Below are 23,352 nucleotides of genomic sequence, written 5' to 3' on the forward strand. Positions count from 1 at the left end.
GAGGGTGACCGACGGTCCGAGGGTGGCAGAGGGTGTCTGAGCGTGCCCGAGGGTGGCGACGGTGGCCGGGGGCCCCGAGCGCTCCCGGGGGTCCGCGTCTTGTCACTTCAGGGGTTTCCGCCGTAGGTCGGTCTGCACCCCAGTGAGATGGTGTGAACCTGCAGCATCTGCAGTCCGGCCCGACAGTGAGAGGCGCTGAGGCGGCGCTCGCTGGTGTTTGAAATGTTTCCTTACACGAAAGCCTGAAGGGAAGACGGCAGGATCTTTAGAATTTCTGGGTTGTCCACACCGGACGACCAGTTTGCCGGGGGTGAGGGGGTCCCAGGGGCTCAGAGCAGGGCCTGCGAGACCGAGCCCGCCCGGCCCCCCTCAGCCCGCCCGGGCCCGTAGCGGCGACCGCCTGACCCGACCTGGCCAATCACAATACAAGCCGGAGCCTCGCGGATTGGGCCGCCGGTGGCACATGACTCTAGCTAACCAATCAGAGCCCAGGGATGTCTATTTAAGGCAGAGCCGGTGGCGGAGAGGGGCAGGGTATTTTGGGGGCTTGGGTTCGCGGCGGCCGCGTCCGCCCTTCTTCCTCTCCTAGAAGGGCGACTTCCAGCGGGGGTTCCCGAGTCGGCACGCGCGGGTCGGAGCCTGTCCCGTGTCTCGGGAGGGAGGCTGGGGAACACGAATCCGAGGCCGGAGCGGGGTCGTTGTTGGTGGGTCGGCCCCGGCGTCCCCCTGCGCCGGGCGGTAAGGTCAGGTGTGGGTCTGGGGGCCCGACTCGCCAGTCACGAGACGCCCGGCCGTGTGGCCCCAGAGACAGGCGGTGGGGACGCGGCCCTGGGCGGAGCACGGGGGCTGCCGGATTAAGAACAGGGTCTGGGTTGAGAGCCGAGGCGTCTCCCGTAGAATTCCCGTATCCAAGTGCCCAGTTCGGTGGCTGGCGGTACACCCAGAGCGCTGCGGCCGCCGCCACTATCTCACAACGTTTCCGCCACGCCGGGGAGAAACCCCGTCTCCCAGCCCGAGGCAACCGCCAAGGGATTATAGACTTAAATACTCAGTAAAATTATTAGCGAAGCGAAGAATAGCAGGGAAGGTCTGTAACTTGTTGGGGTAACGATCAGGAGCCTACTGCAAATACCTTTTTTTTTTTTAAGATTTTATTTATTTATTTGACAGAGAGAGACACAGCGAGAGAGGGAACACAAGCAGGGGGAGCGGGAGAGGGAGAAGCAGGCCTCCCGCGGAGCAGGGAGCCCGATGGGGGCTCGATCCCAGGACCCTGGGATCATGACCTGAGCCGAAGGCAGTCGCTTAACCGACTGAGCCACCCAGGCGCCCCTTTTTTTCTTTTTTAAAAAGCTTTTTATTTTAGTACAGATTTAGATTTACAGAAAAGTTACGAAGTTACAGACTTCTCATCCACTCAGCATCCTCACAATTCACCAGCCAATGTCGATAGGTGATGATTAAACAAATGTCTTTAGTTTATACCAAATGTCTTTAAGTGTCCTTTCACTGTTCCAGGATCCCACATTACATTTAGGCGTCACGTCTCCCCAGGCGCCTCTTGGCTGTGACATGTCTCTGACTTTCCTGGTTTCAGGTAACCCAGCAGTTCCGGGAAGTGCCGGGCAGAGATTTTGGAGACTGTGCCTCTGCTGGACTGTGTCCGATGTTTTTCTCATGATTAGTCTGGCCTTGGGGGTTTGGGGAGGAGACCACAGAGGCAAAGCGCCCTTCTCATCGGGTCACGCGGGGGTCGGTGCTCTCAATGTGACCCATGGACGTGACCGTGACCGCCTGGTCCTCGTTTGTATCGTGTGTTATGTGGGGAGGACCATGTGTGGGGTAGGGAGGGCAGAGCCTCCACTCATGTCACTCTGGTTCTTATGCACGGATTTTCTCCCTATGTATTTGCTCATGCGATCATTTTCTTTTTTTTTTTTTTAAGATTTTATTTATTTGACAGAGAGCACAAGCAGGGGGAGCAGCAGAGGGAGAGCCCAATGTGGGACTCGATCCCAGGACCCTGAGATCATGACCTGAGCCAAAGGCAAATGCTCAACCATCTGAGCCACCCAGGCGCACCTCATGTGATCATTTTCATGTCGGTGCAGACTCACAGACATCTATTCATTCCAACACGGTTAATTTATTTTGTTGCCCAAATCAGTCCAGCTTTAGCCATTGGGGGCTCCTTCAGCTTGTGTCCCTCTAATGTAGCCCCCTTCATGTGGGACGTTGTTTTGTTTTGTTTTTGAGCAATTCTGTACTTTCAAGCTGTATTCGCTAGGGCTACCATAACAAGGCACCACAGACTGGGGGCTTAAACAACAGGCATTGATTCCTCACGGTCCAAGATCAAGATGCCGACAGGGCTGGTGTCTCCCGAGGCCTCTCTCCATGGCTGGCAGATGGCATCCTCTCCCCCACGTCTCACACAGCTGTCCTCTGTGCACTCACCCCTGCTGTGTCTTCCTCTTCTTGCGAGGACACCAGTCCTGTTGAATCACGGCGCACCCTTATGGCCTCATTTAACCTTAATTATCTCCCAAAAAGCCCTGTCACCAAATACAGTCTCATTGAGGGTTAGGGTTTCACCTATGAAATTTTGGGGGGAGGGGACACGATTCAGTCCATAACACTAGCACTATAAGATGCCCCACGATCCTCTTGCACGTGCAACGTCCCAGTCCTCAAATCAGCCATTTCCCCAAGTGGCCCTGGTTCCTTTTCTTGGAGAAAGGTATGAGAAACCCAAGATCCAGGTGCTGGGTGTGCTTCCTGGTGTCATTGCTTTTCCGCTGACAGAGCAAGGAGATACGTGTGTGTGTGTGTGTGTGTGCTAACCCACGTCTGCACACACATCTATAAATATTTCCACATTTCCCCATAAGTATCTATATTAAGCATGAGTCCCACCTCTAACCCACACTGCATGGATCGATCTACTCTGCCCCTTGCTTCTCTGTCAACTCCCACCTGACTCCCAGCACTCAGCACCCAGCACCCACCTACTCAATCACTCAATCCCAGTGCGCAGGCCATGGTTTCAGAATTGCTGATGGGTACCCCGTGGGAAACGACTTACCAACTGCAGTGCAGGTTCTGTGACGTACCTTACAGGGAACCCCTTACAGTTCCTTACAGTAAGACTCTGCTCATTTCCAAAGGGACCTGGCTCAGCACCGTGTCCCCGCTCCCTCCGTGTGGTAGCTTCATGCATTTGTGACGCAGCCAGATTCCTCTGTCATTCCACCCTCACATCCTCCACTCCTGTATGATTCTCAAGTGGGCATATGTTAAGGCCTGCTCCTTCTGCTGGACAGTCTATGGGTTTTAACAAATGTGTGGTTTCACATGTCCAGCGTTCCAGAATCACACAGAATAGTTTCACTGCCCTAAAAATCCCTCCTCCCTCCCACCCTGGCAACCACTGGTCTTTTTACTGTCTCCATAGTTTGCTTTTTCCAGAATGTTGAATAAAGGGATGCTCTTTCAACCAGCAACAGGCATTTACAACTCATCCATTCTTTCCTGTGTCTTGACAGCTCATTCCTTCTTATTGCCGAACGACATTCCACTGCTTCCAGCTTCTTTACCGACTCCCCTCCTGAAGAACATCTTAGTTTCTTTTAATTTGGGGCAGTTATGAACAAACCTGCTGGAAACATTCGCATGAAGGTTTTTTTGTGGACATAAATTTTTAACTCCTTTGGGTAAATACCTAGGAGCACATCTTAGTTCAACAAATATTTGTTTCTTATGGTTGTGGAGGCTGGAAGTCCAAGATCGAGGTGCTGGCAGGGCCCGTGCCTGATGAGAGCCCACTGCCTGACTCACAGACTGCTGTCTTCTTGCCGGCTCGTCCGGTGGCCTGGCAGACGGCCGAGAGGGCGAGCAAGCTACCAGGCACCTTCGTGAGAGGGCACAAATCCCATCACGGGCTCCGCTCTCGTGACCTTGTCAGCTCCCAAAGGCCTCACCTCCTCACTATCAGCATAGGCGTGGGGGTGGGGGGCACTAACATTTAGTCCACTGCAGAGCAGGATTGCCGGGTCCCGTAGCATCTGGGACTGTGGGAGCATCAGCGTCACAAGGCAGCTTGTCCTGGTCACGATGTTGGCCACCAGCTTCTCCACTGTGTACATGGTGCTGCAGGTTTGGGTGTCTGTAACCTCCGCCCTGGGAAGGAAAGGTTCTTCTATTTCTATTGCGCTGAGAGCTTTTTAATCAAAATACTGCATTCAATAAAGTGTCAAAGGCTTTTCTGTACCTACGGAGTTAATCACAGGATCTTTCTTCTTTAGTCTATTAATGGGACAAGTGGCACTGACACTGTTTGACGTGAGACTAGAGACGCCCAGACCACAAGGTCGATTTCTCACTTGTAATTGTCAGTTATCTAGTATTTTATTTCAGGTTTTTTGCACCAAAGTTCCTGAGTGAAACAGACCTCCTGTGTTTTCTTTTTGTTTGTCCTTGTCTGGTTAGGAGCCACAATCCGCCCTGCCTCTTTTCCACTTTCCGGAACATTCTGTCCAGGACAGGAGTTACTGCTCCCTGGGCTCAGGGTGGGACCCCCTCGCAGAGCAAACTGCAGGCTGGGGAGGGAAGGGCTCCCACAACCACGTTTTGGTCTATTCCTGTTCTTCTGTTTGTCCTTCTTTTGGTCATTTTATATTTTTCCAGGAATTTGTCTACTTCATCTAGGTCTCCCGTTTTATTAATTTTTAGATGTTCCTAACTCTTTTATTTTTTAGGTCTATGTTGGGTCTGTTGTTATTTCCGCTCTCGTGTATTTTGTTTGCATTGTCCTGCTTTTTCCCTTCTTTCTTGCCAGAGCGATTTCACATGATTGTTCCCATGATTGGTGAGGCAGCTTTAGGTTGTGTTCACCCTCCATCCTCCATCCCCCATCCTCCACCGATTGCTACTTTTACTTTTCTCCTTTTATCCTTGCTTGGGGAGGGGTCCTCTGAATTAAGCTGCGTTTCTGGAATCCAGTCCTAGTTGCAGCAGAGCTGGTCCTTTCTAACGATCACAACGATCACGACAATCACACGGCTGCCCTTTCCCGGTGCTCAAGCGTCCCACATGGTGCCAGACCCCGCACGACTGCCCCCTCGACCCACATCCTGTACTCCCAGGCAGGTTTTGTGCTCCAAGTCTCGCCATGACCAGACCCCAGTACCCTCCGCTCCTGCTCTAGCGCCCAGGGCCCCTCCCAGAGGCCTCCCGAAGAGGCATGCTTACAGCTAGCCCCTCTGTCGGCTGAGTTGGGGGGCATCCTGACTGGAGGAGACTGCTGGGGGTAGGGTCCCTCTTTCTTCAGAGGCCCCAGCTCCCACCCCTGCAGGGACTGCTCCACGGGGCGTTCCGGGTGCGTGGCAGGAGCCCCAAGCCTGCCTGGGGTGGGCAGACCTGGGGGGCCTCCAGGGAAGGGGTACTGGGGAAGTTCTCAGTCATGGGGTGGGGGGCACCTGCAGAGGCCCTGCTCCCCTGGGGCAGGTGGGGCATCCCAGCAGGCATTGGAGCCCGGAGAAGCCTGGCCCAGTGACTCACTGCCCAGCCACGCAGCACAGTTGGAGATGCAGACATGTGCAGGTGATCAAGGTGTGAGCAGGAATGCTGGGCGCCAGACCTGAACTCTCCCGGCTGGCCTAGCTGTGTGGCCAGTGAGAGGGGCCATGAGAGAGGGGAGACCATCCATCCTGAGGCTAGGAACAGGCACGGCACGAGCCCCCCCCCGCCTCCGGCCTTGCCCTGGCAGGCTAACAGCCTGCTTCATCTGGCAGGGAAACTCAGGGATCAGCCTCCCTTCCTTCAGGCCAGAACCACAGATGCCCCAGTCACATGGGCCTCACCTCCCACCTGCAGACCACCGCCCCTGGCACCTGAAACAGCATCTAGAGCCCTGCCGTTTTCAGGGCCCCAAGAAGGGGCTCTCTGGGAAGTGGCTGGATGGGAAGGGGCAGGAGCAGGTCTAGACCCCCACCAGAGGACAGTCCCCACCCCACCTGGCAGGAGATGACGATGGACAGAGGATGGCAGGGTTTGGGGGTTAGGCCAGGGGCCATCATCCCAGAGGACAGAAGGGAGAGGTGATGTGGCCAGGAGAAGCTGCAGGAGGGGCTCAGCGGGGTCACTGCCAGCCCGCTGAGCAGGGTTAGAAGGCCAAGGGGCTCCAACCTTGGGCTCCAGGAGAGCTGTGGGGGCCTGCTTCCCAGGAACAAAGTTTGGGGCCACTTTGCTGGCTCCTGAGTCCACGGGCAGTAAGTGACAGCAGGGCAAGTTCCAAAAACACCTCCTGTTTCCAAGCCCACCTGAGCCAGTGGCAAACCACCTCCCTGAGCTGGGAAGTAAACAGGGACCCAGAAAAGGGGTGGGAGCTTGGGGCCAAAGGTCGGAGTTGGACCCTGCCCCTGCCCTCTGTGCCAGAGGAGAGGCGAGGGCCCAGCGGACTGCCTCAAGCCCCCACTGGTCCCTCTGTCGTCCACTCTGTAAATGCTGAGGTCCTACTGTGTGCCATGGGAGCAAGGCCTCTGCCCTCCTGGGAGGCTGGGTGTGGGGGTGAGGGTGCTCCTGAGCTGGGTGACCCGGTGACACCACCAGAGACCAAAGACTCATGCCGTGCCCAGCTCCCACGGCTAGTTGCCTCGTGGCTCCCAGCAGGTGGGGGAAGGTCCAAGTGTTCAGTTATGTGAGATGGGTGTCCCTCACCCCTGCAGCTCTGAGGCTCAGGACTCCAGATGTCAGATCTGAACCAGCTTCATTCAGGAAGTCTGGCCCCCACCCTGCAGAGGGACAGGGGACACACCTGTGGATTGGCGCAGCAGAGCCCTGGCAGGGCTCCTCTGGGCTCCTCTGGGCTCATACCCTCCCCTGATCTAGGTTTAGGAGCCAGGCTCACCGAGGCCCCCGTCAAGTGGGCAAGGAAGCTAATCAGATGCTGGCTTGGTCTAGGGCAGGGGTCTACCTCTCAGTCCCACTGACACTTGGTGCTGCATCATTCTCTGTGGGAGGCCACCCTGTGCACTGTAGATGCTGAGAAGCATCCCTGACCTCCACCCATGAGGTACCAGTAAGCCCCAAACTGTGGCAACAAGACATTGCCAAATGCCCCCCACACCTCCCACTCAGTTGGGCCCCCCTGGTCTCCTGTAGGACCGCCCAAGAGAGCTTTCCAGAATGATAGAAATGCTCAGTTCTCTGCTGTCCAATCCAGGCATCACTGAGCACTTGGAACGTGGCTGGTGAAGCTGAAGAAGTGGATCCGTACTTTTGTTTCGTTTTAATTAATTTAGACAGCCACGCGAGGTTGGTGGTTGCTCTTAGAGCAGATGCCTACCAGGGCTAGAATCCCAGCCCACCCCTGGGCTCCGTCCCAGCCTCGCCTGCGCCTGGGCTGATCCTTGGAGGCTGATTGGGCTCATGACCTGACTTCCTTTTCCCTGCTGGTGGGCCCAGGCTGCATGCCCCTGCTTGCCGGTGGCGGGGCCCAGGTGAGCCCAGCATTTCCCGGGGTTTTCCTCAGCCAGCGGCTGCGCACTAGCTCTGTGGGACGCACACACCACAAGCAGCCTCTCACCTGGGGAGACCGCTCAGCCTGCCACCGACCCCTCCTGCTGCCTCCCCGCCCCACCCCCACCCCAGCCAGGCTGAGGTCACGCCTTCAGACCTCTGGGGAAGGTCACAGAAGTTGCTGGAAGCTATAAACCGCAGCCTGCGCCTGCCTGGTGCTCCTGGTCCGGTTGGGAATTGCTGTTCACTTTACAACAGTTGGCTCGTCCCTCCTCACGCCCTCAGACAGGGAACCAGTTGGCGAATTTTGTTAATTAAGCGGGGCTCATCATTGTGCCGGGCCCAGCATCCTCAGTGCACGGGCACGGTCCAAAGGCGAGGGTGGACGTGGGTCCTGACTCGCCGTGGGGATCTGAGCAGGAGGCCACTGTCGGGCCCGGGTCCCATCCACTGCCCTGCTGGCGCCCACCAGCACTGCTACCTGCATGATAACTCATTTCCCAAATAAACAGTAGTTATGTGAACAGCGAGTATTCGCACGGCCATTACTTGGCTCCAGGCCCTCTTCTAAACCGTATCAATCGTCTCCACTACCTCCGGCTCGGCCCTAGGATTATCTCCACTTCACAGCTGAGAAAGGAGAGGCTTGGGGGGGGGGGGGGGTCGCCTGCCCAAGGTTGCACAGCTGGTGGCAGAGCAAGAATTGCAGCTTGGGCGCCTGCCCTCCAAGCTCGGCCTCCTAGCCACTGCCTTCAGTGTGGTGGCCCCTCCACCCCTGTTCGGTCACCTACCACTTGTGCACCCCAAGGGCACCAGATCAGTATCATTCACTGGGGAGAGGGGAAACAGGGAACTAAGTTGAGCAAAGGTCAGAGACAAAAACATTACAGGTGGAAGGGGCAGTGCGTGCCAAGGCCCTGGGGCAGGAGACACGGATGCTCTTGGGGAACTGCAGGTCATTCCTGCGGGGGCATGAAAGGGGACACGGTGAGGACCATCTAAACCCCAGCAAGGAATCTGAGTTCAGTCCCCAGGGCTAATCTGTGTTATTTTAAGGTAAAATTCATTTAACATAAAATTCACCATTTTAGCCATTTTAAAGTATACAGTTAAGTGGCTCTTTATACATTCATGATGTACAATCATAACCTCTACCCAGTTCTGAAATGTTTTTGTCATCCCAAAGAAGGAGTAGACCCCTCGCCCGTCAGCAGTCTGCCCCCAGCCCCATTCCCAGCTCCCTCCCTGGCCCCCAGTCCACTTTCTGTTGTCCCTGTTCCGGACATTTCACATAAACAGAACCCCACCGTGTGGGGCCCCTTGAGTCTGGGCTTCTTTCACCCAGCGCGTGTTTTCAAGGTTCACCTGCGCCGTGACAGGTATCGGTGCTTCATTCCTTTTCATGGCTGAACAGTAAATATTCCATCATACAGGCAGGCCATATTCTGTTTATGCATTCATCTGGTATGGACATTTGGGTTGTTTCTACTTTGGGCTATAATACTATAATTACGCATAAAAGAACATTACTACAGACATGTGCATGCATGTTTCCGCGTGGATGAATGTTCTCAACTCTCTAGGGAACTGCTGGGTAACCCGGTAACTCTACCCTCACCTTCTTGAGGGACCGCCAAACCGTTTCTCCAGTTTCCAAAGCGGCTGCATCGCTTGACACCACCCGGCCAGGAGTACGCTGGGGTTTTTTGTTTTTTAAAGATTTTATTTATTTGACAGAGAGAGACACAGCGAGAGAGGGAACACAAGCAGGGGGAGTAGGAGAGGGAGAAGCAGGCTTCCCACGGAGCAGGGAGCCCGATGCGGGGCTCGATCCCAGGACCCTGGGACCATGACCTGAGCCGAAGGCAGATGCCCAACGACTGAGCCACCCAGGTGCCCTGAGTACGCTGGTTTTAAGCAGGGCAGTGCCTGCATGGGACTTGACCTTCTGAACAGGGTCTGGGCCCATGCTGGAGACACGGGGCTGGAAGGGGTGGGCCGGGGCTCTGGTCAGAGGAGGAAGTTTCAGTTCTTGCTGCCGGCTGTGGGGAGACCTCACATGTCACCGGCACAGTGCCAGATGGTACATCTGATCTGGCAGCAGGGAGCTTCTAAGAAGCTCTACTCCTCACACCCCACCCCCAACAAGATGAAGTCCCTAGAAGACATTTATTCCCCTTTTCTCCCCTCCTCCCCACCTATAATGAGACCTCTGGAAAGATTCTACTCCCCTCAGTCCCTGCCCCCAACTTCCAATTTTTTTAGAAGCCCTCAGTGGTCCTTTCCACATGGAGAATCTTTATTTAGCGCTTCCTTTCCCCAGTTCCAGAGAGATGGTCATTCCTATTTCCCACTACACGCCAGCATGCATGCAAGGATGTGTGTACACACGTATGTGTGCATGTGTGCATGCGTGGGTATACGGGCACACGTGTGCGTGCGTGTGCACAGCGTGAGCCCACGTCTATGTGCGTGCCTGCTTCTCTGGCGGTGCATGCACACACACACTCCCAGTACGCTCTGCACACAGACACGCACAGCGTGCACGCGCACGTGTACAGATACAGGAGGGGCCGGCAGAGGACTCCTTATCCCTTTGCCTCCCTGTCCCGAGATCGGGTTCTGTGTCGCTCTTGTGTACCAAGAGGCCTCTCTGGGCCCTATGGCCAGCTGGCTTCAGGGTGTCCCACACGGTCCTCCCTACCCTGCCGGCAGGTGGTGCCCCCACCGCCTCCTCCTGCAGCTCTTCCTCTCCGAGGTGCAGGGTCTGGTGGTGGAGGAGCCTTGGCAACAGTGCCCCCCCCCAGGGGTGATGACAAAGGGATCATCCTGCCCTGGGGCTGGTGGCTGTGCTGGGCTCAGCACCTTCCCATGTCCACGGCGCCCACCCGTGGTTCCAACCACCCGTCTGGGTTGCAGAGTCAAACGCAAGCAAACAAGACCCAGGCAGACAGCACAGCACTGCTGTGTCCCTGGGAAGTTCTTGCCCTCCGGGGTGAGAAAAGCACCCTCCCCTCCCCTTCTCCCCCTTCCTCTCTCCCTTTTCCTTTTCCCCTCTCCTCTCTTCCTCTCCCCCTCCCCCTCTCTTTTGGTCCATGGATTTTTTTTTTTAAAGTTGTGGTAAAGTATGCCTAACATATAATTTACCATTTCTACCATTAAATGTACAGCCCTCAGCACCGTCCACCTCCAGACTCTTCCCACCACCCCGAACTGAAACTCTGTCCCCATTAATGCTAGCTCCCCTCCCCCAGCCCCATACCTTCTACTCAGCTTTCTGTCCCTGCCTGCTCTAGGAATCACACAGCATTTCTCTCTTTGTGTCTGCTTATTTCACTGAGCGCACTGTCCTCTGGGTTTACCCATGTTGTAGCAGGTGTAGGTTTTATTCCCCTTTCAAGGCTTAGTAATATTCTGCTGTGTGGATAAGCTGCCTTTTGTTTATCTGTTCATCCACCCTTGGACACGGGCTGCTTCCATCTTCTGGTTATCCCATTCTCTCGTGAACCTCTCTTTTTGTTAGTTTTTGTCAAAATCATACAGAATATTTTATGGGGCGCCTGGGTGGCTCACTCAGTTCAGCATCTGCCTTCAGCTTTGGTCATGATCCCAAGGTCCTGGGATGGCTCCCTGCTCAGCGGGAGTCTGCTTCTCCCTCTGCTTCTGCCGCTCCCCCTGCTTGTGCTCTCTCTGTCTCTGTCAAATGAGTGGATAAAATCTTAAAAAAAAAAAAAACCATACAGGATATTTTAACTTGCAGCCGTCCTGGAAAACCTAGAAATTGCAGCCGGACAGTCTCTGGGCCTCAGTTTCTGCATCGAGCAAAGAAGACTCTAAGGGAATAACACCGCTCGGCATTGCTATGGTTTGTCGACATGCAGTAGGAGCAACAAGAAGACTCTTCACCTCTGGGTGCTCACGTAGGAGCCAGACAAAGATGTGGCGGCCGGGGTGACCTCTCCAGGTGTGAGCCTGGGCCACGAAACCTCTCCTCAGTGACCCTGAGCTGCCCCAAGCTCTGGCCAAGGGGAGCCACAGGTCCTCAGGATCTGTGCAAATGACTCAGTCCCCATTAATCAGCTCCAGGGTATTGTCCTTGGGCCTGCCCAGTGACCTGTGACCTGGGGCAGAAAAGAACTGGCCAATCAGGACCAGCTCGTACTGTCTTTCAGGAAGCTGAAGAGGTGCAGTGGAGTGTCAGGAGAGTTCCTGGGGCAAAAACTCCTGGAAGCCAGAGGAGGAGGGGGCACTGAGCCCATGACAGGAGGCGCAGGGCTGCCAAGAGACACAGCACTGCGGGGAGCCCAGTCCCAGGTCAAGTACCCTTCCAAGCACACATGCACACACACCCTCCTATTTCACAGACTGGAGTGTGCCCATCTTCCCCAGAGTCTGACAAGAGTCCACGGTGTGAGGCAGGATGGGAGAAGGGAGCCGTGCGCTCACAGGGGACAAGAACTCACAAACCTTGGCAGCCTGATGCTAACCTGGCCACACCAGTGAGCGAGAGCACAGAGCTCGGATGGTTCATGGGGTGCGGGGGCCGAGCTGCGGGTACACCGCAGTGAGCTCAGATCGTTCATGGGGTGCGGGGGCCAGGCTTCAGGAACACACCAGTGAGCTCGGATCGTTCATTGGGTGCAAGGCCGGCTGTGGGTACACACCAGTGAGCTCGGATCGTTCATGGGGTGCAAGGCCGGCTGTGGGTACACACCAGTGAGCTCAGATCGTTCATGGGGTGCAGGGCCGGCTGCGGGGTACACACCAGTGAGCTCGGATCGTTCATGGGGTGCGGGGCCGAGCTGCGGGGTACACACCAGTGAGCTCGGATCGTTCATGGGGTGCGGGGCCGGCTGCGGGGTACACACCAGTGAGCTCGGATCGTTCATGGGGTGCGGGGCCGAGCTGCAGGGTACAAGCTTCTTTTCGGGGTGATGAAAAGCTAAACTGGATTGTGTGACGGTTGCCCACCTCCGTGAATGTACTGAAACCCCCTGAACCGTACCCTGTAAGTGCGTGAATTGAACAGCATGTGGAGTCAGCGTCAATCAGGCTGCTCTCACGCGCACACAGACCCGCAGGCCCAGGGAGTCCCCCGCGGACCCGCACGCGCGCGCTCTCAGTTTGCTGCTCTCGCGCTCTGCTTTGGCGGGAGGACCGCGGACAAGCGGGACCCGCTGTCCGCCGAAGCCTCCCGGCCTGCCTGAGAGGTCAGAGGGAGTTTGGGTGAAAGCGAAGGGGACAGCGGATTTGGCAGTGCATTGAAAACGCAGGGCGAGGTGGAGCGGAAATGGTCTGCAGACTCGCGCGACCCTGACAGCCAAGCGCAGCGCCCGGGAGAGAAAGGGGCGGGGCGTGCCGGGGGGGAGGGGCGGGTGGCGAGCAGTAGGGGCGGGCCTGCGGGGCGGTGTCGGGCCGGAAAGGCCCCCAGCCTCAGCCTTCTGCGTGAGACTTGCCTTCTACTGCGGTTTGGGGTTAAAATAAAAAAGGCCCCCGACAGGGGTGGAGGAGCCCCCAGCCCCGTTGGGAACACACCTGGGGAGACCTGGGCACGAGCGAGTTTCTCAGGGAGCAGATAGCACGGGCCAGCGCCCTTGCCAGAAGGGGGCAGTGACACTCAGCTGGGGGGAGCCCAGGGAGGCCACCCCAGCTGCAAAGGCCTGGCCTGGGAGTTGGGCATTCGGTGTGCGCTGGGACACGGCTCAGGCTGTCCCCAACGGCGAGAACACGCGTGCACCTGTACCAGCCTTCTCGCTCTCTGTATTATCCCTGGTCCTCTCGCCAACGCTCCAAGGGAGGGTCTGGGGGCATTGACTTTGGCCCTTCTCAAGACTGCACAAGTGAATGGCAGAGCACGTGAGGACAGAGAGGATTCTGGAGACTACACCAGTCAGGTCGGCCCCACTCCGAGTCATCCTGGCCTCTGGAGGCTGCAAGTGGGGAAGCAGCTGTCATGGCACGCCTCGGCAAGCCCCCACCCTGCAAGGTGCTTCACAAATGGGGCTCTAAGGAATACACAGAGGACAGGTGTAGCCTCTGCGGCAGGCCAACTGCAGCATGGTCCTGGGGTAACAGGCCTCCGACCCTGGCACAGGCCCTGGTAAATGGCTCCTGGAAGAAGGTGGTTCTGCTCCTGTGCGGGCCTCTTCCGGGTACTCCCCCATCATGGGGAGTAAAACACAAGCAAGGACTTTGGTCCTGCTGTTGGCTGATTATCCTGGCCAATTCCAAGCATAAATGGGTGATGTAGGCAGAACCCTGGGGCCTGGGGGAGGCCCAAACAGTTGCAGCTTCTTTTTGAGAGAGGACCCTTAGTCCCCAGGATGGACTGCTGGCCAGTGATCAGCCCAGGGCAGCTAAGGGAGTGGCCGGCGGACTGTACTTCCAGGTCACTTTCTTTTTAAAAAAAAATTTTTTTTTAAAGATTTTTATTTATTTATTCATGAGAGACAGAGAGAGAGAGAGGCAGAGGGAGAAGCAGGCTCCCAAGGAGCAGAGAGCCCGATGCGGGACTCGATCCCAGGACCCTGGGATCATGACCTGAGCCGAAGGCAGACGCTCAACCATCTGAGCCACCCAGGCGCCCCTCCAGGTCACTTTCTGTTTCCAGTTTGTACTCATGGCTTTCTGGGAGGGGGAACAGGGCCCTTTCATCAGGGAATTCTGCCAACAGGCTATTTTTACTAGTTTGACAGACTCCCCCACCCCCACCCCGTAAGACTGAGAAACCAGGCTGACACATGGCCATGGGGCATTCCCAGCCTCCCCTGTCTCCAGGCACTGCTACACAATGCTCAGGGATTGATGCGGGCAACCCCACGACCCCCAACTACCTGGGGGCAGGGGCTGCACTCCTGAGACTGAGTGCTGGAGAGGGGATACCTGCCAGTGGAGAGCCCTGTCCACTTTGTACACTCACTCCCCACTGCTCTCTTCCTCGGCCACCCCCAGAGACGGTGCTGCTCTCCTGCCCACACCTCCCGCAACCCTGCACAAGAGCAGTAGATATTTGCTAGATGTTCAAAAGTATGTATTAACATTGCATATTCTGGTTCTCCCTTTTTACGTGGGGTGGGCGTAGGCCTCAAGAAGCAATGGCATGAAAGTCATTCCTTCTTGGTTTGGATGCCTCTCTGGAGGACTCCCTTCCCAGTGACCAGAATCAGGGCTCCAGATCTTAGGAGCTGGCCATCATTCTGAACTTGAACATTCTTGTTTTCTTTTGCAAGGAAGAACATTCAGAACCAATACAAATGAGATGAACAGGTTGATTCGGTTTCCGGGAAGATGGGACTGAGGCCGGCGGGCCTCACACTTTGAAGCCCTGGTAGCTTCCCCTTCTCCTTTGGGGTCTGACAGCAGGCTCTAGGTTTGAGCGCGGACGACCAGACGAAGGACGTGGGCGGGCAGCAGCAGGCCGTGCTGCCGGGGAGGGTAGCTCAGTAGACCACGGGCAGGCAAGAGGCCCAGCACACCTGTGCCCCTGTGTCCCAGCCTGTGTCCCAGCCTGTGTCCTGCGGGTTCCGGGACCTGCAGGGACAGACAGGCTCGGCCCCCTCTTTCCCTCTTGCAAAAATCACTGCTTGGGGGCCTGTCCCAGGTCTGTCGCGGGGAGCCGCCGGCTTCCCAGACACCTGCCAGGACAAACGAAGCCCCTGCGCCAGCACATGCAGCCTGCACGTGGGGACGGGCAGGGCGGGGGTGGTCTCCCGGCTCGGGGCTGCGGTGGCGAGGCGAAGAGAGAAGGGGGGATGGCCCGGGAGTCCCGGGGTCCGGGGAACGCGGGTGCGCGCCGGCCCCGCCCCGCCCCGCCCCGCCCCGCCCCGCCCCGCCGCCTGAAGCCGCGGCCCCGCCCCTCGGGCAGCGCAGCCCCGCCCCGCCGGGTTGCTAGGGGAAGTGACGTCACAGCGCGATGGCGGCGGCTCCTTCAGGCCGCTGAAGGGGGATTTAGGCCCGGAAGATCCGAGTCCATCCGCGACGGGGAGAGGGCGAGCGGGGTTGGCGGGGGCTGGAGCAGGGGCGGCGGCGCTCGGACTGTCCCATCCGCCCCGTATTGAGGCGCTGGGAGCAGCGAGGCGGCCGGAAAGCGATGGTGAAAGCGGGGCCGTGAGGGGGGCGGAGCCGGCAGCCCGACCCGCCGTAGCGGCAGCAGCGGCGCCGCCTCCCCGAGCTCAGACCCAGGAAGCGGCCGGGAGGGCAGGAGCGAGCCGGACCCGCCGCCGCCGCCGCCGCCGCCGCCATGGAGCTCAGAGTCGGGAACAGGTACCGGCTGGGCCGGAAGATCGGCAGCGGCTCCTTCGGAGACATCTATCTCGGTGAGGCGCCCCTCCCCCCCGAGCCCGGGCCGCCCCCCAGCCCGGCGGCCGCCCGGCCCCCGGCCCCGTGTCGGGGTCCCGGGTCCCGGACACGGCCGGCCCCCGCTCCGGGGACCCAGCGGCAGACCGCCTCCAGCCCTCGTCCGGCCCCCGCCCCGGGGCGCCCCCTCTCCGGCCTGCGGCTGCGGCCGGGACCGCCCCCCGCCCCGCCCCGCCCCGCCCGGTCCGGGCCCGCAGCCCCCCAGGCGGGCGTGGGGCGCCGGGAGCTCTTCGGCCCCTCGGCGGGGTCCGGCCCGCGCCCCCGGCGGCACCTGCCCAGACGTGCGCCCGCGGCCGCCGGGGAGTGGCCCTGCGCCCCGGCCCGCCCGGTGTCCGCGCCCGGGTGTCCCCGCAGGCGGACAAAGGCCGCCGGGCGGCTGTGCGGCCCCCTGCGTCCTGTGCACGTGGGGGGTGGGCACGGGAAAGTCCGGGGCGCCGGTTCGAGCGTTGCGACAGTGCAGCCCGGGCTCGCCAGCTGCCCTGGGTCTGGCCCTCGGGCCGCTAGACCGCGGGACCGAGCGCAGGGCCGCCCGGTGGTCGGGTCCTCCGCCTGGGCGAGCGCCCCCGGAGTACGTGTCGCGCCCCTGGGCAGGAGCCAGAGCGGGGCTTAGGTGAGTCCGGACGAAGTCGGCGTGGCCATGTTGGCGAAATCAGGCAAATCGAGTAGCAAAGGTCTCTGTGCTCACGAGGTCGTCCCCTGGCTGTGAAAATTCTCAAGGTGGATTTGAAAAGAATGGGATTAGAAAGGTCTGGGTTGTTTCAGATTTACAGTGGAAGAATGTGCACGGACACGTGTAACCTGAGCGACTGGCTTGCGTCTTAAAGTTGGGGATTTAAAAACAGCTTCCCTGCATTTCTCAGGGGCTCTGTGTGCAAGTTACTCCATAGGCCCTGGACCTGAGCACCGCAGCCGGGCGGTCGTGTGTGTGCAGGGGGACCGTTGCGCGAGTTTGGGGTAAACACGCTCTGTTGTTGCGCAGAGCCCCTGCTCTGCTGTTTCTCTTGGGCTCTGTACCTGTCAGAGGGTCAGGAGGAGCTTCCGGCGATGCCCACCCCGTCCTGCCCTCTTGTCACCGGGGCCGGTGCAGCCCCTGGGTCGACCGCGTTAAGGGGAGTGCAGGTTTGTGTAGTTCATTACTGCTTTGGGCCCCTTCTTACCCCACCGAGCACGCCTGTCCCGGGCCTTACAGATGCCTGTGACCCTGCCTGCCCTCTGCCTCACTGTCCTGTTGAGTAAAACACACTTTAGAGATGATTCTATCCAGGAGTCAGCTCTCTGCATCCTCGGTTGTGTTCGTGTAGGGAGAATTGCTGGGTGAATGTAAACTGATGACCTTATTTATAGAACAGTACATTTTGGCTTAAGTTTTAACCTAGGATGTAGGAGCTGTACTGAAGAGTCCATCCATTAGCCGCCCTTACACAGGCATCAGAAAAATACTCTGAAACCTTCTGTCCTCTGGTGTTGGCCGCTCTGTGTTTCTGAGGCTGGTGCAGGGAGCCCTGTCTGCTTATTCACTGCTGTGTCCTCTGGGCCTCACCTTGTGGTGGGCGCACACACCAGTAGCACTGGATACGCAGATCAGGCTGACCCATCCCGGAGGGATGTGTGCTCGAAGACGGGTGGGCTGTGCCTCTCACGCCGTGGCTCCCAGCACCCACTCGGCCCCCCATCCTTTGAGGTGCACCTAAGACACCACTGATCTTTTCCGTCAGCGGCTCTTGGCCGGCACGGTGGTCCATTCAGGCTAAGTGCTGCGCCACTGAGGAGAGGTGATCTTGTTACTTGAGTAAGATGTGCCTGGAAAACTGGGTTTGAGGAAGCTCACCAGCTGCTGTGGTTGAGGGTCAAAGATGGCTGTTCCAAAGACCGTGGAATGGAGTGAGTCATCCTTACCATAGTTTTTCCTGTGTAGGTAAAGGCGTTTGTTAAGGAATTGGGTCCTCATATCTTGAAATTGTTATGTCCCACATATTCTGGTGTGATTACAATTTAAATCATTTCTACTGCTGTCATTTTGCTATTGATCAGAACACTCTCGACTCCTCTACATAGGTTCACCATGTTGTAATCCTGGCATTTGGGGTCTTGGATTTCCGCCTGGGACTTTCTGTGCTTTCAGAGGTTTGAAACTGTGAGAAGAGGAGGCCGTCTTTCAGCTTGCTGAGTGCCTTGTGGACCAAGAGGGCCCAGTGTTGGCCTGCCTTCCTAGCGGCCTGCTGCACGGACATGGTCAGGGAGCACTGTGCCCTGCCAGTTACTCCAGTCCTTCCCACAGTTGCCCCTTTAAAGAGGGGCAGTACGTTGGGGCTGTTTCTCCAATGCCTGGACTTCAGAAAGTTTATGTACTGGATTTGGGCCACCATGGACCCCAAAGTGTGCAGTCCTGATCCTCCGTCTACCTCCAAGCTTGCCAGGTCCCAAGGGCTCTTGGGAAGGGCAGGCTGAGAAGGCCTCAGAGCTCATGTATCCTGTATAGGACACACTTAGGCAAAATGTTGCCTGTACTTAGCATTGGCAGTGGGCGTAAGGCAGAGCCCTCCCAGCCCCGTGCTTCTCTCAGCTTTGACCCTTTGCTGCTAGAGGTGATGTTTTGTGAGGCACTGGACACCAGAAGCCCTTCCACGTGTGGGCAGTATACCTCTCGTACACCTGCTAACATTTGAAAAACGGGGCGGGCCATGTTCGGAAGGTGGACCACGTGTTCCCAGTGTGAGCAGTGGAGCTGAGGGAAGAAGGGAGTGTGTGGAGTGGCGGTTCAGCAGTCGGCAACAGTCGCTGTTCTGTCAGCCAGTGTTCCACAGTGTCTGCGAACCTCCGGCTCTCTGTTCCCGTCCATGTCTGTCTTCTCGAGGCTGGCAGAAGGGTCCTCGGGCCCCTCCCATCCCCTGCCCCTGCCATTCATGATTGCTGGAATGGAGGTTTTCTTCCTGCCCGTTGGCCTTTGTATCCGACCCTGTCACTCCCTCCGTTTATCAGAGGATGGCCTCCTCTGCCCATGTGTTACCTGGGTGGGCTGTGCAGTCTGACGTCACAACGTTCATAAATACCTCTAGAGAGCTGAAGCTTAGTAACCTCTTCATACCTGAGTTTCACGTTTTCCCTCTCACTGACTTTCTCTTCAGGAGTGCTGTGCAAGGATGTCTGGCACGCAGTAGGGCTTCCAGAGTGGTGGCTGGCTGGCCGGCCGGGAGAGAAGACCAGTTGCCTGCACTGGCTGAAGCTTTCCTAGTCACCGGCCTGTGTTCTTTAGGGTGGTGGCTTAAGCTCTGAGTGTGTCTGATGAGAGGTTGTGATCCTGCATCAGTTGCCTTGTCACCAGTTGCCCTGTGAGAGTGACCTTTGCCTGGCTACCCAGAGGCCTCTCCCTGTTTCTCTGATAAGACCGTCTTCAGTGGGAGTTGGGCGTTAGGACAGCTGTCCTAGGACAGTCAGGCGTGGGGTTAGGTTCACTTAATTCACCATCTGACTTGGCTCAACTTGAGAGACATAATCTTGTTTTCCTAGGCCCACCACCAACCTGTGTCTAAGCAGAGAGTAACACCTTTGCCTAGAGAGAGGAACTCTTATGCGACCGGGTGGGGTTGCTTAGCTACAGGAGGAGTTGAGGTTGTTGGGGAGATAAAACTGCTTAGTGTAAAAAGACACTGTGGATTGATTTGTAAATCTGAAACCTAGTGCTCAGTGGGGTCTTTTAAATTCTTGTTCCCTATCTAGAAGTACTTGTAAAAGTTAGTTGTGCTGGGCGCCTGGGTGGCTCAGTCGGTTAAGCGACTGCCTTCGGCTCAGGTCATGATCCTGGAGTCCCTGGATCGAGTCCCGCATCGTGCTCCCTGCTCCGCGGGGAGCCTGCTTCTCCCTCTCCCACTCCCCCTGCTTGTGTTCCCTCTCTCGCTGTGTCTCTCTCTGTCAAATAAATAAACAAAATCTTTAAAAAAAAAAAAAGTTGTGCTGAAGGACTGGGTTTCGTAATTTCCAATCCTTCACAGACCATTACTTTTGTAAAGTAAGATTAAAATGTTGCAGCAGCATCACTTTGCTGTCAGAGCTCCTCGGGGCTCTCTCACTGCCCTGTATTGGTGCCCCCGTGGCCGGCTGGTGTTTTGAGCACTAGACTTGCAGCAGCCCTCCCAGTGAAGCGTGAGGTGTGATGCCAGCCATAGGAGATGGGGCAGGGCTGCAGTGCTGCACACTGGTGGACCTTGGTTTTGCCTGTGGTGTTTGCTTCTCAGAATGCACAGGAATTGAAGCTGGGCTGCTTGGTACATCTACCCAGTGGGCAAAGACCTTGCAAGGAAACGGCCCAGAGTGTATGCTGTTCTCACATTTATTTGCAGAGCCCAAGCCCAGTCTCTCTTTGGGTCATGTGACTCTGGGCAACTTTCACAGTTGTGATCCTACGGGAAGGCTGGCTCTGATGCTGGTGTGATCCTGGGGGAGACTGGCCCTGTTTTCAGATGTGATTCTGGGGGAGACTGGCCCTATTTGCTGGTATAATCCTTGGGGGAGGCTGGCCCTACTTAACTGTGTGATCCTGGGGGAGGCTGTCTCTGTTTTCAGGCGTGATCGTGGAGGGGGGGCTGGCTCTGTTGCTGGTGTGATCCTTGGGGAGGCTGGCTCTTACTGGTGTGATCCTGGGGGGAGGCTGTCTCTGTTTTCAGGTGTGATCTAGGGGGAGGCTGGCCTTGTCTTCAGGTGTGATCCTGGAGGAGGCTGGCCCTGTTTTCAAGTGTGATCCTGGGGGGAGGCTGGCACCATGATAGGAGAATGGAATTCAAATTGTGTTCCAGAGTTGCCTATGGTCATTGCCTCCAAGACTGTCAGGTCAGTATTGCTGGGTTGATTGATGTTTGCACTATCAGCCACAATAGAGTGGAGCTAGAACGTTCTCTGCCTTCTTGAAGGAGCTGGTCTGGTAGGTAGTCTGTGTGGGTCCGGGCTGTCTTGTCATTGAAAACCTGCTTCATGGTAAGGGTGACAGTGCTGACGTAGTTGGTGGAGCACGAGTGCTCTCGCTAAAGGCCCCCCTGCTCATGCTTTGGGGGACAGAGTTGCTGATGTAACCAGTAAGCTGAGTCATCCGTTTCTCTGTGTCTCCTGGGCTGGCGGGTTCAGCTCAGAGTCCAGGTCCTCACAGGAACTCCCAGTGCATTTCTCATTTGCACAGTACATTTACGATGAAGTCATTTCTCTTGTGATTGGATAGATCATCGCAAATGCGGGTAGGAAGAACAAAATGTATTACCTGTCTTCTTTCTGAGTGCCTAAAAGAGTCTCTGTGGAATGGTAAATGAAGTTCTTAAATCTGGAATGGTCACTTGCAGTGATCAGATGGTGGTTATCCCCATGGTTTTGGGTTCAGGCTCACAGGAAGCACTGCACTTCTTGCAGCCCTCTGAGCAGTCTGGAGGAGACTTTGGGGGTTCTTGGGCGTTTAGTGGACACACAAACAGCAGCAGGCAGCGTTCCTGCAGGCTGATCATGGTTTTAGTGCTTGCTGATCTTATTCTGCCTTTGCCTGGGAATCTCAGAGTGCTTTGTAACTGTGAACCCACTCCTCTGTGCAAGTCTCTTGTGAAGCAGATTGCACTTCTCCCCACTAAACCTGTGGAGAGAAAAACCAGTCAGTTGAGGTTGCTTTGTCCAACACTACAATCTCCTGGGGAAGGAAGTGTCTGGGGTCTGTTGAGCTGCTGGAACCAGTACAGATAAACATACTGCTGGGAAGGATTAAAGTGGTTTATACATCGGACCCCCTTATCTACAGGGGAACATTCCATGATCCCCAGGGGGTGCCTAAAACCACGGACAGTACCAGATACATACAAGGTATGTATACCTTGTTTTTCCTAGACATACTTACCCATGATAACATTTATAAATTAGGTGCAGTAAGAGGTTCACAATAGCTAATAATGAAATAGAGCAACTATAGCAATATGTTGTAAATAAAGTTCTGTGACTGGGGTCTCTCAAAATCATCGCAATGAGCTGTACCCCCCTTTGTTGCAACGCTGTGAGATGAAGTGCCTACGTGACGGGAGGAGGGAGGGGAGTGATGTGGGCCTGTGGCATCGGGTGAGGCTACTGCTGACCTGACTGTGGGGCAGGTGCAGGACTGTCTGTTCACAGACCGAGGTCGTCTGCAGATAAGGGGGGACACCGTACTCAGAAGCCACCTATGGGAGGACTAGGTATGTGCTATTTAAGACTCTGCCCTGTTCTCTCCAGCTAAAGCTTTTTTTTTTTTTTTTTAAGATTTTATTTATTTATTTGACAGAGAGAGAGGCAAGAGAGAGGGAACACAAGCAGGGGGAGTGGGAGAGGGAGAAGCAGGCTCCTGGCCGAGCAGGGAGCCCGATGCGGGGCTCGATCCCAGGACCCTGGGATCATGACCTGAGCCGAAGGCAGACGCTTAACGACTGAGCCACCCAGGTGCCCCCAGCTAAAGCTTCTTGAAGAAGGGTTCACAGGCACAGCTTTGGGGCAGATGAGAGCTCAGGAGCATTTGTCTGTGAAGCCTGGGTCAGGGTGTTGTCACATTGGCATTTCCTTAATTGGAGTAAAGCAGAGATAGAACATTTTTAGATAAAAACTCTGATTTTGCCTTCAAACTTATGGGCTGGTTATCGGGAGGTATTAGCAGATGTTTTGCCAGTTTTAGCGTAAAACTAACAAAAGGTATGTGACAGGTTCATGTTGATGGGTCTCGTTTGGGCTCTGAAAAGGGGTCTGCCCTCTGGTCCAGCATCAGTAAGAAATACACAGCAAGGTCCTGTTCCCCAGGAAGGGAGAGGTTTGCAGGAGTCTCCTTATGGGAACCAGTTCTACTTGAGAAGTGCCCTGACTGTTCCAGGATGCGTGCGGCTCAACACTGGGGGTGGGTGGACTGAAGCCATGTGGGTGTTTGGTAAAAAGAAAGGCCCAAACCCACCCACACAGGCCTGTCCAGGCAGCATGGAGAAACGGGGAGCATACACAGTCACCCTGGAACTCCCCCACTGCTTGGCCCTGGGTGGGTGGACGCAGGGGCTGACCAACAGGTGGACAGGAAGGTTCAGGGCAGAAAAGAAGGGAGTCCTTGCAGAGAGAAGCACACCACCCTGTCTCTGGATCCCCTATTGACGTGATCAGAGTGGGGACATATGGAAGTGGGTGAGGGAATACTAAATAAGATTTTTCTATACATATCAAAGACTTCCTGCTTAAAAAGTGAAAGTAATGATGATTTTCCACAGGGGTTTGTTAACCACCGACACCATTTCATGGTGGAAAACAGAGCAGAGGGTCTGTAGTGTGGTAGCATTGCGTTAGGTGGTAGACACCAGATTATTAATGTTTGTGATTTTCTTTCTTTGCCAAGGTACGGACATTGCTGCAGGAGAAGAAGTTGCCATCAAGCTTGAATGTGTCAAAACCAAACACCCTCAGCTCCACATTGAGAGCAAAATCTACAAAATGATGCAGGGAGGAGGTATG

The 23,352-nt window shown here is 56.3% G+C and overlaps 1 protein-coding gene across 4 annotated transcripts in view; it reads left to right on the forward strand.

The window, feature by feature from the left end:
- The first annotated feature begins 15,429 nt into the window (after positions 1 to 15,429).
- Positions 15,430 to 23,352, forward strand: part of CSNK1D (casein kinase 1 delta) — a 33,320-nt gene continuing 25,397 nt past the window's right edge. For 3 of the 4 annotated variants that reach the window (XM_035025726.1, XM_035025724.1, XM_035025723.1), the window contains exons 1-2: positions 15,430 to 15,833; positions 23,237 to 23,347. In XM_035025726.1, the coding sequence (XP_034881617.1) occupies positions 15,758 to 15,833; positions 23,237 to 23,347 (187 nt within the window). In that variant the 5' untranslated portion in view covers positions 15,430 to 15,757. Of the gene's footprint in view, positions 15,834 to 16,416; positions 16,484 to 23,236; positions 23,348 to 23,352 lie in introns of those variants that run through there. The other variant, XM_035025725.1, reaches the window with a different exon arrangement.

This window comes from Mirounga leonina, unplaced genomic scaffold, assembly GCF_011800145.1.
Source record: "Mirounga leonina isolate KUSES-001 unplaced genomic scaffold, KU_Mleo_1.0 Mir_197, whole genome shotgun sequence".
Classification (NCBI taxonomy): domain Eukaryota; kingdom Metazoa; phylum Chordata; class Mammalia; order Carnivora; family Phocidae; genus Mirounga; species Mirounga leonina.